General features: G+C 40.3%; 1 protein-coding gene across 1 annotated transcript in view; it reads left to right on the top strand.

Annotated features, from left to right (window-relative positions):
- The first annotated feature begins 678 nt into the window (after nucleotides 1-678).
- SMARCAL1 (SNF2 related chromatin remodeling annealing helicase 1) overlaps nucleotides 679-17,803 on the top strand; it is an 87,975-nt gene continuing 70,850 nt past the window's right edge. Inside the window, exons 1-5 of the mRNA XM_074191413.1 lie at nucleotides 679-877; nucleotides 11,791-12,663; nucleotides 13,167-13,217; nucleotides 15,341-15,595; nucleotides 17,053-17,103. Of these exons, the coding sequence (XP_074047514.1) occupies nucleotides 11,835-12,663; nucleotides 13,167-13,217; nucleotides 15,341-15,595; nucleotides 17,053-17,103 (1,186 nt within the window). The 5' untranslated portion in view covers nucleotides 679-877; nucleotides 11,791-11,834. The remainder of the gene's footprint in view (nucleotides 878-11,790; nucleotides 12,664-13,166; nucleotides 13,218-15,340; nucleotides 15,596-17,052; nucleotides 17,104-17,803) is intronic.

Raw genomic sequence — 17,803 nt, 5'->3', positions numbered from 1 at the left:
GATCATTATCCTTTCTGTTCATATTGGCCAGTCTGAGAGGTGTGAGGTGGTGGTACCCCTATTTTGAAGACCTTTAAGTGAAATGGTTTAAGGGATCTAGAATAAGAAGACTCAAGTTCCCTTCACTACCACTCACCCCTGCCTGATCTTGGACAAATTACTCAGCTTCTCAGAACTGTCTCCCCCATCTGTTAAAATCAGAAGGTTGTTTCTAGGGTCCCTTCCAATTCTAAGGTATGATCATTTATGTCTTACACAGAAGACCCCCAGATTTAGAGAGAGAAGGGGCTTCATAGGTCATCCTGTCCTACCTCATTACTTTACAAAAGAAGAAACTGAGTATTTGGGAGTTCAAGTGAATTTTGCCAAGGAAGAACTCGATGCAATAGAATCTGGGAAAAAAGGTCCTCGGACTTCTAATTTGACGCACCCCTCAATGATCCAGACTATGACATACTGGTGACAAAGTCGAGGTTTCCATCTTGGACTCCACAGAGCCCTGGGCTAGGAAACTTGGGATGGTCATGAACTCGGAATCTGCCTTCTGCAAGAACTACAACTCCCAGCACGCAACACGGGTTCGTCCTCGACCAGGACGCTACCCCGCTGTCCCACCTAGCTGCGCCAGAACCTCAAATCCCAGAGTTCCTTGCCCGGAACCCTAGCGTGCTCGCCGAGTCTCGCTCCCGCGGTCAGCCTACGCTCCGCGGCCGCGCTGGCTCCTGGGAGATGTAGTTCTTCGGAGACCCGCTGCGCAAGGCGGGTAGTCGGCAGGGTTTGTTGTCGTGGGCTGGGTCCGGTGGAAGTTGGGTCTCTGCCGTAATGGAGCCGCCGAGTCGGGCGCTCGCAGCCCCGGAGCGCCGAAGCTGAGCACCAGGTACCGAGGGTTTGCAGGCCAGGCCCGGCCCGGGAGTTAAGGGGGCGCCGGGGCCCCCGATGACCGGCTAGAATCTCGTTTAAGACCCACGGTGGTGGTGGGGGGAGTGGTCTGGACCATTTGCGGGCGAGGGGGGAGCGGGCGGAGCTTGAAGACTCCCCAACTGCGGAAGGAGAGCGTGGAATGGGGGGTCGGGGCTCCGAGCGCCCCCTCCGTGGCCCGCTGCCGAGCTGGCCCAGGTCCGGAGTTCAGACCCCGGCTGTGCCCCTTAGTTGTGTGATCCTGGGCAGCGCAGCCCCCCTGGACCGCCTTGGCCTCATTCGGCGCCTAAGAGAGCGGGACTCGGGCCGCTGCGGGACCCTGATACTTTGTTACCCTTTCAGACTCTCCCGGCCTCCGCCAGACCACGTGCTCACAAGCAGCTGCAGAGATGGCAAGGATGGCTGAGAGGGTCCCAGGGCCGAGACCCTGAGTTGTTGGGCCGTGCATCCACAGCTGGAAAATGCCTTTGCGGCCCTTGGGTCCCTCCTGCCCAGGCACCACCCTTGCCATACAATACACAACTTACTTCTTTTGCTTACTTAAACTTTTCTTTTTCTTTCTTTTTATTTATTTTCTCCTAAGCTTGCTTTTCTTTTTTTCTTTTTATCGAATTTTACAGTTTTCTTCCAATCTTGCCTCCCTCCCACCATCCCCCCTACAAGGAACTCTGATAGTCTTTACATTGTTTCCATGGTATGCAATGATCAAACTTGAACGTTTTGAGAGAAAAATCATGAGTGAGAAGAGATTGTAGAGTTGTTAGTTCATAGATCTAAAGCTGGAAAATGCCTTTGCAGCCCTTGGGTCCATCCTGCACCAACAACACCCTTGTAATACAATACACAACTTACTTTTTTTTTTGCTTACTTAAACTTTTTCTTTTTTTTCTTTTTCTTTTTCTTTATTTTCTCCTAATCTTACTTTTCGAAGGAACTCTGATAGTCTTTACATTATTTCCATGGTATGCAGTGATCAAAATTGAATGTTCTGAGAGAAAAGTCATGAGTGAGAAGAGACTTTAGGGTTGTTAGGTTCATAGATCTAAAGCTGGAAAATGCCTTTGCAGCCCTTGGGTCCATCCTGCCCAACAACACCCTTGTAATACAATACACAACTTACTTTTTTTTTTGCTTACTTAAACTTTTTCTTTTTTCTTTCTTTTTCTTTTTCTTTATTTTCTCCTAATCTTACTTTTCTTTTTTTTTTATTGAATTTTACAATTTTCTCCTAATCTTGCGTCCCTCCCCCACCCCCATAGAAGGAACTCTGATAGTCTTTACATTATTTCCATGGTATGCAGTGATCAAAATTGAATGTTCTGAGAGAAAAGTCATGAGTGAGAAGAGACTTTAGGGTTGTTAGGTTCATAGATCTAAAGCTGGAAAATGCCTTTGCAGCCATGGGGTTCATCCTGCACCAGCAACACACTTATACAAATACACAACTTATTTTTTTGATTGCTTAAGCTTTTCTTTTTTTTTCTTTTTATTGAATTTTACAATTTTCTCCTAATTGTGCTTCCCTCCCCCCACCTCCCATAGAAGGCTGTCTGTTAGTCTTTCCATTGTTTTTATGTAATACATTGATCAAAATTGAATGTTTTGAGAGGAAAAATTGTCCTAAGTGAGAAAAATATGAGATAGTAAAAATACATAATAAGATATATTTAAAAAAAAATTAAAGCTAATAGTCTTTGGTCTTTGTTTAAACTCCACAGTTCTTTCTTTGGATACCCTAAAATTGTCCCTGATTGTTGTACTGATGGAATGAGGAAGTCCATTAAAAATGATCATGGGGAGGCTAGGTGGCACAGTGGCCACCAGCCCTGGAGTCAGGAGTACCTACCTGAGTTCGGCCTCAGACACTTAATAATGACCTAGCTGTGTGGCCCTGGGAAAACCACTTAACCCCATTGCCTTGCAAAAACCTAAAAAAAAAAAAAAAAAAAGAAAAGAAAAGGAATGATTATCAACCCCATACTGCTGTTAAGGAATACACATACTTATAACATGGGTGTGGAAAGTGAATTTGAGCCAAGGCTTCTGACTCCAGTCTCAATTCTTATCACTCTACTACACTGCCTAATCCACCTACCTGACACCCCCCACCACTCCCTTTTTCATTTTACAGATGGAAAAACTGAGGTCCTCAGAGAAGAATTGATAGACTGATAGAACTAATAATAAACAATTCCTATGACCTCATAGAATTAGTAGATTTAAGAGTTGGAAAGTCCTTAGAGAGACACATATTCCAGTCTAATTTTACAAATAAAGAAACTAAAGCCCAGAGGTTAAATGACATACTTAGATAGAAAGTGGTTATGGAATTGTGTGAGACATAGTATCTGCCCTTGAAGAATTTACAACACTGAGAAAATGACTTGTCCAAATTGACACTGAGTGTTAAGTCCTCCCCTCTAAATCTGTAAACATAGATGGTAGGACTTGTATCTAGGTCCTTAGACTGAGGCAGGATGGGAGATTATAGCTAAAGAATGGAGTGAAGGGTAGGGGTTGGAGGAAGGGTAGAGTCCTATTGCTGGAATGGACTGCTCTTAGAGACTGTTAGGAAACAAAAGCAACTTGCTCTGCATATAAAACTCCTACTTCCTCTTCTCATCTTTGGCTTCCTTGAGGTAGAAGGTAGCTAGTCAGGGTTTGGATTTCCCTCTTTGCTTGTGGCTTGTGCCACTGGCCGTAAGAAGCCATTTTGGACAGAAGGATTGTGGCCCCTGTCTCCGAGATAGTTTTCTTTCTTTGACCAAAGATTCTGACTTGATAGAAACCGGGTCCTTGGAGTTGAGAAGAGGGCTAATACCGTGGTTTGAGCATTGAGATACCTTTAGAGCTTTGCTGCTGTGAGGGTGAACTAACCATTGGCACTGGTACCCAAGGCTCTCCAGAACCCTTTAGGTGGTGTTTCCCTTATGTAATCATATCTTGCAGTTCTGGGACAATGCCTAAATAGTTTTGTATTATTGACCAGTTTGGTGCCACATGCAGAGAATTGATTTATGTAGCGATGCTGATGTTGAAAGGATTGAATGAGGATGTGTTAATTTTGTCTGTAATTGTTCTAGATGCTCATTTATTTTTGGCTCCTCTAGGTTGGAAACAGGTTTTTCCAGCAGATGTTACACTGTAGTGTGTTGTCTTTTCAGCTCTTTCCATCTAATCTCTTATCCTTTTCAGCTTAAAATGTCTTCTTTCTCTTTCTCTGGTGATTCTCTTTTATGTAGCCCAACTTCCCCCTTGCTTCAAATGGATTAAGAGAATGCAATTCATCCAGTCTTTATTAAGCATCTGCTGTGTGCTAGTCGCTGGCTTTAAAAAAACAAGATGAAATTTTATCTGTTTTAACGGATCCTACTTGCTACTAAAGAGACATAACACGAATGAGTTGAAGTAGTGAATGAATGAGAAAGATTTTGTGCTAAATTTTGGGAGTTCAAAAACAAAAAGATAGTGTTATATGGCAATGGTGGGGAGTGGTGTCCTGGAATGAGTGTTTTTGTCAAGGAAATCCCTGGGAAGGAGGGAGGGGATTTCATTGAGGTTCTTTGGATAATGTTTAAGTTGATTTGATTACTGTTGGGAATCCCAAGAGGCTTCTTGTAGGAACTGGTACTTGAGGATTTTGTTTTGTCTTTTTGCTTTTTACAAGGTGAAGGGGTTAAGTGGCTTGCCCAGGGCCACACAGCTAGGTAATTATTAAGTGTCTGAGGTCATATTTGAACTCAGGTACTCCTGACTCCAGGGCTGGTGCCCTCTCCATTGCAACACCTAGCCACCTGTACCTGAGGATTTTGAAGGCTTTCTCTAGCAAGAGTGAAGGAGTCCACTCCAAAAATCACAGAGCATTAGTACAAAGATACAGAGGTGAGAAATAGGAAATGGAATGTCCTGCTATGCTCATGGAGAACAGTGGGTCAATTCATATGGAATAGAATTGCAAAGATGAATGAGAGCCAAATTACTAACTTTGGAGGAATTTCACTAACTAACATTTACATAGAGCTTTTAAAGTTTGCAAAAGGTTTTACATAAATTATCTCCTTGAAGCCTCAAAACAACTGATTTGGTCTTTGATTCAGCAAACATTAGAATAGATGAAGGGCTTAATGCTAAGAACCAGGGAGGTGTGATGTTTAGTTTAGGTTCCTTCCTTGTCTTCATGGAATTTATAACCTCCTGAGGGAAGGCTAGAAGACAAACATAGATGTTCGGAATACATGATGTGTGGGGAATAAAATTATCTGACCAGAGGCAGCTAGGTGGCACAGTGGATAGAACACTGGCCCTGGAGTCAGGAGTACCTGAGTTCAAATTGGGCCTTGGACACTTAATAATTACCTAGCTGTGTGACCCTGGGCTAGTCACTTAACCCCATTTATTTGAAAAAACAACAAAAAAAATTGTCCAATGAAAGTGACTGAGACAGAGTTCTGAGCTAATGGCACTTTATTAAAGCATCCATGATTCCCTTTAATAAAGTGGACCTCAGATCTTCCTAATGATCTGAGATACTCCCTTCTTCATGGGTCTTATTTTTACAAGAATTGATACCAAATTTGATAACTGCACATTCTAAAGAGGCGATACAAATTTCAGAATTTTATTGATTGGTAGATCTTGCTTCACAGATCAAAAAATTATGCATCAGCCAGAAATATGTCAAGAGTAGGGTTTTGGACTGGATGAAGTATGAGACATCTCTGCTAAGTCATTTAGTGAATGAAATTGTTCTGCCTATAATAAAAGAGGCTGAAGTGGAACTCTGAGCCAATGACACTTCATTAAAAATTTCATGGTCCCCTCCAATGAAGTGGACTTCAGATCTTCCTCATAAATCTGAGATGCTCTCTCTTTCCAGGGTCCTACTTTCATAAGAGTTGGTATCTTAAAGCACAGAATAATTTCATTGGTTGATATGTTTAGCATAGGTTAAAATAGGCAAAACAATGTCAGCAGGATCATAGGTTGGACAAAGCAAGAAAGAAAAATAGGATGATTACCCCTGATGCATAACTGAATTCATTTAAAAGTTGCCAAAATAATTGTAATTGTCAGAAAAAAGTCCTGGGGTGGTATGTATAAATACATTGAGTAGTGAATTTTAAGACAGTGTAGATCAAATAAATTATTTAATAATAGAACATGTTTGACTTTCATCTAGGTAAGTCATGAGAAACTCAAAATTAGCCTTTTCCATTTTAGTAACATTAGATATGCTATAATTCTTTTCTCTTATTTTTTTAAACATACTTCCCCTCATCAATACTTTTTGTTATGTGAGGAGAAAGACAGGGAAATAGCTACATTAGTTGTAGGCAACCAATTAGTATGACAGGATATCATAGCCAGTCTCAGAAAAACCAAGTGGTCATATTTACCAAGATATAGGGAGGTCAACAGAACCCTACCTTAACCTTTGTAAGGTCATTTGCTTGACTTTCTCAGGGACACATGGCATTTTCTTTGAATGGTGAACCAACAGTTTAATGCAGTGTCAAGACACTTATACCTGGATTCAGGATGTAGAATAGTAGCAAATTGAAGTCCCAAGAGACTTTTCTCTCAAACAGCAAAATTTCACTAATTATAGCTCAGAGCTAGATAATTGTTTTTGTGTTTGTTTTTATTTTTCAAATATTAGCCTCAAAATCTCATTTAGAATTTTTTCAACTGTTTACAAATTTCATCTGTTCATAACTATCATTTCCCACCTTGGTCTGTAGCCAAAGGGAGAATATCAGACCACTTCTAGAAAAAAGTGAGATGAGAATGAGATGGAATTTCCCCAGCAGAGTCCATGAGTGGGTCATGCCTGAGGACAATTTCCTTGGCGAGTGCTATGATATTGGAGGGAGCTATGGCTTTAGAACTAGGGAGTAGTTCAGACTTGGTCAAGGACTAATTTATGCACTGTAATAATCCTATTGGTATTTTTTTCTAAGTACTCAAAGAGGGGTGTAAACTAGCGGATGGCTTGAAAGACAAGCAGATTAAAAGCTACACAAGTCATATAAATTGCTACTGGGGGGGTATGTGAAATAAGCCTCTTGCTTATTAATTAAATCTATTTTCCCTTATGTGCCACTGAACCTCCTTATGAACTAAAAAAAATGTACCTTATAATAGAAGTTCTAGAAAGGAATGATTTACCTTCCTCGGTCACCCAAATCCAAGAGACCAGTTTAGCCTTGTATTACAGTTTCCATATCTTCACCACAAATTCCTACACAGGGAATAGTTGGTTCAAAATAATGGTATTCAAAGATAAAATTGTATGAGTTTCCAAATGATTCCAAATGATATACATTTTACTAAAAGTTAAATTTCTTCTCTTTGGTTGGGAGAGGGCTTAGTTCCTCAAATGACAGGACTGTACTTTTACAGCATTCTGTTACCTCATAAAGATCTCCTAAGAAGATATTTTCTCCCAATCATGTCATTTACTGTTATATTCTAATAATTATATGATAGATACATTTATAATGTAACAATATTCAGATTGAAAAGAAGAAGAAATTAAACAACTTCACTTTCTGTTGTTTAAAACATCACCAATCAGGAGATAAGTTAGATAAATACCTTTCAAGCTTATCAGTTCAAAGAACATCATTTATCTTATTTCTCCTGGTATTTTCATGCTTATCATAGTAATTTATTTGATGCCTACCAAATTCCAGGCTTTTTTCTGTCTTGAAATTTGCTTAGGTTTGTTTTTAATAATGCTTTATAATGTTTAGTCTGTGATTTCCTAATTTATTAATATTCCATGCCATTTAGAAAAAATACCTGTAAATAGAATAGCATTTTGTGATATTCCTCCAAGATTAGAACTCTTTGCTTATCCTTTGTATGAGTCAGACATTGAGTTAAGTACTTGGCAGTTATTTGTTTCTCCCCAAAACTCTGAGAGATAGGTGTAAACATTTATTATTCCCTTTCTACAGGTAAGGATTCTCCAGTTTCCTACATTGCATTATTAACTCAATCAATTTTTATTTATAATGGCTAGTGGCAGTAACTAAACTTCATTGTGTACAAGGTTTCATTATTTTTAGGTGGCTTATTTTCAAAAAAATTCAAGGTGACATTCCCAACTTCCCATTACTGCATCTTTGTTTCTTTGAGTTATCCAAAAAAGCCAAACCAATTCGTTTGAATATTCTAAATTACTAGTCTTTTAACATAACTTAAACCATAATTTAACATAATTTACATCAGAGTAAAGAGATAATCCTTTCTCTATCAATTAACATGCATTTTATGAAGTTTTTTATCTTAATTTTGAATTAATTTCTGTATCTGTCTTTTATCTCCAATATCACCAACATTCTCTGTTGGAAACAGAAGAAAGAAAAATTTTTCCTTTTTTTAAGGCATAGCACAGACAAAAGTCACAGTTTTCATTCTCTTAAAGATTTTCCTAATTGTATAAGGTCCTTTTCTCTCTGAAGTGAAGAACCCACTATTCCTAAATTTAGTTTCATCATTTACAAAACAGATACACATAAAACATTTACATCTGCAGGGTACAACTTTAAATCTTGCTACATTTAAAGATAAATCTTTTAAACTTGAACTCCTCTAAGTTTTTTCTCTAGGAGATTTCAAAGTCAAGATCTTACCTATATCCTCTATTAAGTATAGAATTTATGAGCCTCTTGTAGCTGGACTCCTGCAGTCAAACCTAAGATAATTCTTCTGTTTCCTCATTATGTTAATATTTCTGGAATAGTATCAATAAAATATATAATTTAGTAACAATACAAATTACTTTAGTCTAATTTATCAATTGAGCTCACCCATTTAAACTTCACTTTGTATCTAGAACAAACCCTACTGGACAGAAGAGATGGTTAAAGTTCCATCTTTCTAGAGACGTTTTGCCAAAGGGAAAAAAAACCCAACTGAGAATAATGAAGAATTTAGCAATGTCAGTAGTTCATTTGTTCCAAGTTGATTTTGGATTATTATCCAATAAATTTTAATTCTATAATTTTCTAAGTAATTAAAAGTTCCATACTTTGACCAAAACAATCCCCTAAACCCTTTATATTCTCAGCCAAACTCTACATGGACTAATGACTCAGTGTCTAGTCTCTAGACCCACTCTAGATAGGGAGTCCACTCTATTCCCAGGCCATTATTGGGGTCCTGACCCCACTCTCCCACATGTTCTCCAACCAGGAAGGGTATTCCTCTAAGACAATTGGACCTCATTGGACTGCCATATTGACTGTTCCTTCTGAGAAGTTCCTCAGCTAAAGGTTCTGAATATTTATCATCTCCCTTGAGTATAAAGCAAAGTGGGGATAATCTCCTACCTACCTGAGACTCACCTTTATGGGTGTCTTTCCTGCAGCTAATACTATAATAGTGATGGGTTTATTTTGGCAAATTCTCCAATACTTCAAATTCTTAATTTCTGAGCTTAACCTCTAGGGTCCTAAAATTGGTCAACTAGGGCCTAAAGGTCCCTTAAATGTGAATTTTCAGCAAAATTCGTATCTTCTTTCCTTTAAAAATTCCTGAAAATTTAACTCTGATCATCAGTAACTGACTAAATAATAAGCAAATATAAGGAAAAGGTAACCTTTTTTCTTTCCTCATCTCTGTAAAGCTAAAATGAGCCTTCTTCTTAGGTCAGAAGAGAGTGGGATTGTTTCCAGGGTGGTCACATGCATTGACAACTTACTGTTTAAAAAGGGAATCTTTCCCCTATGACTATCTGTACTAGCCTGAATTATTGCTTTCTCAAAGTGATGTCAGAGCACTTGAGTAGGGAATCATTCTCCCAAACCCTATCCATCCAGGGACTGGTCTTAATGTCCTCTAGTTGGAATCCTCACCCATTGTGAACCACAAAATGTTCCCTCTCAGACAATTTAAGGTATTTCTGTAAGGATGACAAAAGTGATCTAATTACTCTTTGTTCAAAGATTTAACCCCGCTTACAGGATGTTTTAAAATCCATTTTAACCCTGCTAACAGGAAGTTTTAAAATTAGTTGAAAAATGAGGAAGTAGCAGTTCTTTTGCTGAATCTCCCTGGTCTTACAAAATGAAAGTAAGAAAAAGGGAAGGAAAAAATAGCCTATGTTTAAAAAGTTAAAATTATGGCCATATAAATTTGATAAAAATTGAATTTGAATGCGTAGAGTTTATAAATTTAAATAAGATTAGTCAAAAATTCAAACTCCCTCTTATCCTAAGTGGCAGTTCTTCTTAAAGAAAATGAATTTAGGATAAATCAAGGCATTCTCATCAATCTTGAAGGCACTGGGGCATAGAGAATTTTGGGTACAGATGGGGGAGGACTCCAGTGTCTGTGGGGGAGCCAGGAGCCACATGAGGTTCACATAGCGCTGCTCCTTCTTGAAGTGCCAATAATATGGAGAATAAAATACAGAATAATTTCATTGGTTAACATGACATTTGGGTTAAAATAGGCAAAACAATAGTTGGGCAAGGCAAGAAAGGTCTTTGTTGACTTGGTGGTCATAAGATGGTCTTAAGATGGTCATCTGCTTATTTGGAAGAGAATGATCCAGAGGTACAAAAATAAATGGAGGTGGGTGGCTAGGTGGTGTAGTGGATAAAGCACCAGCCTTGGCATCAGGAGTACCTGAGTTCAAATCTGGTTTCAGACACTTAATAATTACCTAGCTGTGTGGCCTTGGGCAAGCCACTTAACCCCATTTGCCTTGCAAAAACCTAAAACAAACAAACAAACAAATAAATAAATGAAGGACTTTCCATGTAATTGAGTCACTTCTGCTGCAAGGGATTTGGTCACTAAGACAAGACTAAGCAAGAGTGGAAAATCTCTAGTTATCTTCCTGTGATTAACCAGTAAGTTTAAAATCTGCAGGTCACAGCTCTGGGACCTAATATACACAACTTAAAATCACTGCTCCTATGGAAGCAGATCAAACTGGGATTAATATTTATTGGAACAGAGTGGGGTCCAAATGAATTATTTCTCACAATTGAAAAGTTGGAAAATAAATTATGAGAGGTCAGAAGGAAAGGTTGTTAGCTGAGGAGCATCAAGGAAGATTTCCTGCAGAAGGTTTCTAAGTCTTACAATATGGTACTTCCTTGGGAGAATGGTGGGGAGAGAACTTTCCAATTGAGTTGGAACACATATGCAGGGAGGGGAATGTTATAGTGGAAATCTGCAAAGAGGAAGAGCATTCAGCTCCAGAACAGTTGTACTTTTTGCTGTTTCCTCAGTTGTATGAGGTAACTAGGTATATACTGGATAGAGCAGTGGGCCTGGAGTCAGGATGATCTGACTTCAAATTCAGCCTCAGGCACTGAACAACTCTGTTCCTGGGCAAATTATTTAATCTCTGTCAGCCTCAGTTTCCTTAACTGTAAAATGGAGACAATAATTGCATTTATTTTCTCAGGTTTGTTGTGAGGATCAAATGAGATAATTTTTTTGTTTTAGGTTTTTGCAAGGCAAATGGGGTTAAGTGGCTTGCCCAAGGCCACAAAGCTAGGTAATTATTAAGTGTCTGAAACTGGATTTGAACCCAGGTACTCCTGACTCCAGGGCCGGTGCTTTGTCCACTGGGCCACGTAGCTGCCCTAAGATAATATTTCTAAAATACATTTTTGGGTCTTTCACATAGTAGATCCTTAATACACAGTTGTTTCCTTCTCCTGTTCTATACTTTAGCAAATATATACACTAGAATATATGATCCTATATCATACACACCTCATTACGGTCCCAAAAGAAACATAGGTCGGTCCTTTCTGCTCCTTTCAAGACTGCTCAAACAGAGACTGTGGGACTGGCCTTTGGATAAGATGAATGCTTATTTTTGAACCCTTTTTCCTCCAATAGGTCTTTTTTCTCCATTTTCAACTCATCCTTAATTTCCTGTTAAAATGTCTTTACCCCTCACTCAAGAACAGAAGAAAAAGATAGAAGAGAATCGACTGAAGGCTTTGGCTCGAAGAGCTGAGAAATTAGCTCAGCAAACTAAAAACATAGCATCAGACCCCCCTTCTATCCCTAGGACAGTCTACCAGCCCACTCACGGACATTCAAGGGACTCAAAGAACTTAACAGGAGCGTCTTCTCATCTAGACCACCATGCTGTCAGCACCCCTCAGCAGAATCCCCAGGTCTCATGTAATGAAGTCGAGACACATCAGGTCTCCAGAAGATCTCATCCTGATGCTTTGGAGTCAACGACAGCAGTGCCAGAGAGGCAAGGGAAGATGAGTTCAACCAGTTTGAGTCCAGTGACTTTCAATAAGATCTCTCATCCTCTAGCGCAGAACTCTCTAAGGAACACCAGCCAACAGGATTCTGGTCAGCTTACCCAGGATCCTACAGACATCTCTCATCAGTCTAAGCCTACGACCTCAACCAGCTTTGACCATGGACCTTTGGGTGAGCCAGAGCACTCACGGGACTTGAAGGTTTCTGCTCTTGGACCAGTGAATGGCCCAGGTAGAGGGTCGCATGGTGCCACTGTGTACCTCTCTACCCTTCCTCCTGAAACAATTGGACACTCCAGTTCTATCCATAAGAAATTTTCTGACTCAGGGAATCAACCCGTGGTAAAAAATGGAAGGCTTCAGCAGGATCTTCAAACCTCTCCTCAGAAAGGAAAATGTACAAAGAAGGAAGGAGGCCGTTTCCAGGTGGAGATTGGATATAATTCAGAGCTCCTTGCCGTTTTTAAGAGCTTACCCAGCAGAAAGTATGGTAAATGACTTGTCTTTCCTGTTTTATAGTGAGTTTCCTGTCATTCTTCCACCATTTTGGTTCCTCCTTGCATCTCTCAAGGAATAGTGTTTATAATTTCTTGTCATGCCCCTATTACTCTCCAAATTTTGCATCCTTGGCATGAGCCTTCTGGGCTATTCCTTCAATTAACCTTCAAATTTGTTACCTCCCAAAGTGGCCTTATGGAGATGACTCTGCCCTAGGAGTTGGAAGGTCCATGTTCTAGGCTCAGCTCTATCATCCAAGAAAAGATTTATCCTCTTCCTGGTTCTATTTCTTCATCCTAGATGTAGAATCAATCAAGAATTGTCCCTCTACATATTTGCCATTTATTTCTTAGGAATAGTGTGTGAGTCACCGAGAGAGCTCATTGGTAAAATATTTTGAACTCTGGCTGAAAGGCTATTTGTAAGTACAAATGATTGTAATGACGGTAATTATCCTCATCATGGTCCCATTAAGTGGTTTATGCTTCATTTCAGATCCTGCTACTAAAATGTGGGACTTCAGCATAAAAGACTACCAGCCTCTAAGTAAGTAAGGCAGTCATCATCCTTGGTTGTTGGAGAGACATTGGTTTTGGAAGTTGTCAATTGTTTCAGGAAGAAGTTTCCTGTTGGCATTTCTAGTGTGGTAATTTGCTTGGCATCATTCTTTTTCCTTCCTTCCCTCTGTGGTGGGGTCCTCAGGTGTTACCCAAAAGCTGCTTGTTGTCCTTCCTTTGTGTGGCAACCCTACATAAGATCACTGTGATCAGGAATATAATGGGGTACTCCCCTTGTGTTAAACCTTGGGGAGTGGGGCAAAGGGGAAGGAAAAAAAACACATGGGTTCTAGGTTCTGTAGATTTTCCTGAGCCTTATTTTCCTTGTCATAAAGTGATGGGATTAATTCCTTCTAGAGGCAGTCTGGGGACAGCTGTGTTTAAATGGAGACAGTCTAACAGCAGGCCCTGCATTTGGAATCTTAGCTCTGATATTTGCTTCCTATGTGACTGCATAAATCACTTATCCATTTTGAGACATTTCCACATCTGTAAAAGGAAGGCATTGGATTCCATTGACTTAGAAAACCACAAATTAACATTATCTATATGCTTTTTATCTATTTTGTTAAAGATTTTCCAGTTACATTTTAATGTGGTTCAGGCCCACTGGAGAGTCCTTAAGTTTGATACCTCTGGATTAGATGTCCTCTGGAGTCCGTGTTTTGGTCATTCTTGTTTGTAAAATGCTGTGACTCTGGGAAGCCAATATAGCAGCAATTTTTTTTGGCAGGGCAATGGGGTTAAGTGGCTTGCCCATGGCCACACAGCTAGGTAATTAATTATTAAGTGTCTGAGACTGGATTTGAACTCAGGTATTCCTGACTCCAGGGCTGGTGCTCTATTCATTGTGCTACCTAGCTACCCCTATAGCAGCAATTTAAATACATCCTGGATACTGAAGGAAAATGAAATGTTGGATTATCCGGATCCCATAGAGATAAGAATTTAGGTGGTGCCTGAAAAGTCATATTTGGGGGGGGGAGTTCATAAAAGGATAACTGAATTTGGAACTAAAAGACCCAGGTTTGATTTCTGGTCCTACCATGTTTTGGGTGGAGTTGGGGAAGGCATTTATTTTTCTATGCCTCAGTCTATGTTTGTAAAATAAAGGGTCTCCCTAGCTCTAAAATTTATGATTCCTATGATAGAGTCAAATGCAGTGGTAACTTAATATGGCTAATATGGAAATATGTTTAACAATTGTATAAGTATAATTTATATCAGATTACTCACTGTCATAGGGAAGGGAAGGAAGTAGACATAATGTTGAACTCAGAATCTTGCATAAATTCCACTTTAATTTGGAAAAAAAACAATTGAAATGGTGACCAAAAGGTATTTCTCAAGATTGGTCCCTTTCTGGAACCTTCCTTCTCTTCCCCAGCCCCAGGCTATGGACAAACAGCAACCACTACCTCTTTCCTTTCCCCTCTTGACTCCCCTCTTCCCAGCCCAGAACCCATCTGTTACTGTCTAGTGGCAAGAAGAGCTTCCCCCACCAGGTACCCCTCCTCCCTAACCTTCCCCCTTGCTGGGACTACTTCATTGTTGATGGAGTTTGAATGAGCTTGAAATCAACTTCTGTTGGGTTCATCAAGGTTGACCATTGACTTGGTCACTGCTTGCTAAGCTCCTTTGGGTCTTACCAGATACTCTACCTTTTTCAACATGCACTCTTACCTTAATCACTTAAATAATGGACACAGAGAGGGGGAGAGTGATCACAGAGCCTCCCCACCTCCCCCTACCCCCCATGCAAAGGGACTGCCTACTGTGGCAGCTGAGTTCAGGGTTCAAATTCAACCCACCTCTAAGATCCTTAGGGTTCCTGGCTTTTCATCTGCCTGGAAGCTGCTCATTCAAATTTCAGCTTCTTGAGAGCTAAGACAGTCTAGTTTTTTCAATTTGTATTGCTGGTGTTCCACACATAGAAAATCCTTTTTTTGATTAATTCCTTTTTTTCCCTATCTGGTTAAACACAGCTCCTCCCTGTTTCATCACCTCGCCTCCAACTTCCCTAAAACACTTACTCCTTGCTGAGACTAGTTATATTACAAGCCTCCTTTTGCTAATCGAGAACTGCCTACAGTAATGTTTCTTCCCTTGCAGTGAAAGCCGCCCAGCACCTTCGTACAATCACATTGCAGCCCCTGGAAGGACCTGGGACCACTATCTCTGCCTTGAATGCTTCGGGGTCAGGGCCCACCAGTGATGTGCATCCACACCAGCTCCAACCCCCCAGCAGGGGCCCTGCCAGCCTCAAAGGCCGATGTGTGCTCATCTCCCGAACCCGCTTTGAGGCAGAGATTGGCTTTGCTGAAGATCTGCTTGCGATATTTAAACAGATGGGTTCCAAGAAATATGGCAAGTTTACACTTTCATTAGGTGACATAGAGGTACCAGAGTGTGCCCCCTCTCTGGAATTTGACCTTCTCTCTCACTGAATGTCCTAAGGGGGACCGGTTGGGAACCTTCTTTGTCTCCTTTTACTTCTAGAAGGCTTTCTTAAATCATTCCAGATGGAGAATATATAGGGCAGGCTGGAGTTTTCTTGGAACTCTCTAGAACCTCCCTTGGGCCCCCAGGCTATGTCTCTCTTTGTGGAGATCTCACCTAAATCCCACCAGCTTTCCATTTAATCCAGTCTCCCCTATCCAGGCCCAGTGGGACTGGGGAACAGCTGGTTACAGTCCTCTCTGTCTTATCCTACAGAGACTTGAAGATAATTAATTCTTCCTGAAGCTCATTCCATAGGTTAAATAATATCCATGGTGCTTGATTTTCACAGCCAGCTTTTAGACTTGTAAAAACAAAAACAGAACACCAGAATCCTGGGTTTCTAGGCTGACATCTGTCTCTGACCCATTGTCTTTTAAAAATTGCTTAACTTTCCTAGCCCTTTGTCTCCTTCCCTGTTTGAGAAAGGAGGGGTGAGAGTCCCTTATTCAGGGAACAAATGAACCACTAGGGTGTTTGAGACCTAGCTGAGCTGACCCAGGGCTTTATCTTTGGCTTGAGTGAATGAGTGAAGAATAGCGTAGAAATAGGGAGATAGACTGCATTCATGAACAGCTTTCATAAAGTACTTCAAATGAGAGCTTGAGGGCATCTCCAATAAGAGCTTTCATTCTTTTCTGATAGTTCTGATGCATTATTTTTTAATTCAACAGCCCCAGCTCAGTCGTGGGTTTTGTTTTGGTTTTTGTTTATCTTTGAAAGACAAATATGAATCATCTTCCCTTATCATTATCTTTGTGTTTGAAATGATGCTACTTACACTGATTGCTATTTTTTGGAATTGCTGAAAATAGATTGTGTGTCACCTAGTCTAGTGTCTTGAACGTAATAGATACTCAGTAAATCTTTGTTGAAATTAATAGTCCTTCCTGTATGTCATATTTAGACTTTTGCACTTAACAGTAGGCATTCATTACATTGAATATTGTTGCCATCACTTTCCTTTTTTTTGTCACTGCAGCAGTTTATATAGCTCACCATTTTTTGCTTATTTTTTTAAGAAGGTGTTCTTTTCTTTTGGCCACAGATCTTCCAATCACCTTCCTTTGTTTCATTGTTAAGGACCAGTTGAGCACAGAGCCAAGATCAATCACTTTTAGCCCAGATGGCTCTCTTGTGGAGTCCAAGATTCCTTGGGTGCTGTCTAATCCTTTGGGATATCAGCCAGTAGGAGCTTTATTCTTCTTATCCTAACAATTTGGGACCCTTGTTGTCCTTTGGAAGAACATCCTGATGGGCTTGGGAGAGTTTAAAGGGTGTGACAGGAAGGCCTTGACATTTGTCTTTGTTTTTTTCTTCTGCAGATATGAACACCAGGAGCTGGAATTTTCATTTGCAAGATTACAAAAGACTAAGTGAGATGCCCAAGTGGCTGACTTAATATTGTTGTACCATAGTTAATCTGTTTGAAAATTGTGGGGATTTTTTGTCTTGTCTTTTAACATTCTTGGCTGAGGACATTGGGTGATGGACAACGAACTTGGAGTAGGTTTCTTCTTTCTCCTATGTATGTGTTTTAGGATTATAAATTTGGGAGGGACCCCAGTGGAAACAGACTCAGATACAGGGTCAGGGTGGGAATAAGAGGCCCTTTTTCTTCTGTAAGGATCAGGAAGCAGTGGCAAGATACCCAAGGCAAGCCGTCTTCTTGGCTGCCAAGGAAGTTTAAACACCTTCACCATATCCATCAGTGAGCGGACTTGGGCAGGTCTAGCAAGTTGTTATTGATTGTTGCTTGTCCTTTGTTTTCAAAGAGGATCAAGGACATACTGAGGATGATGCAGGGTTTGAAAGCAATTGTGGTGAGGAAGGCCTTGGATTTGGAGTTTGAAGAATCTGGTTCAGAATACTAGCTCTGGTCCTTACTGGTGTATGACCACAGACAGGTTGCTTTTACTCTCCTTGAGCCTCAGTTTCTTCATCTGTAAAATGGGGATAAAAACATTTGCATTGGGGGGGCGGCTAGGTGGCGCAGTGAATAGAGCACCGGTCTTGGAGTCAGGAGTACCTGGGTTCAAATCCGACCTCAGACACTTAATAATTACCTAGCTGTGT

The sequence above is a fragment of the Macrotis lagotis genome, chromosome 6 (genome assembly GCF_037893015.1).
Source record: "Macrotis lagotis isolate mMagLag1 chromosome 6, bilby.v1.9.chrom.fasta, whole genome shotgun sequence".
Taxonomy (NCBI): domain Eukaryota; kingdom Metazoa; phylum Chordata; class Mammalia; order Peramelemorphia; family Peramelidae; genus Macrotis; species Macrotis lagotis.
The sequence above is the reverse complement of the archived record's forward strand: the minus strand, read 5'-3'. Positions and strand labels throughout refer to the sequence as shown.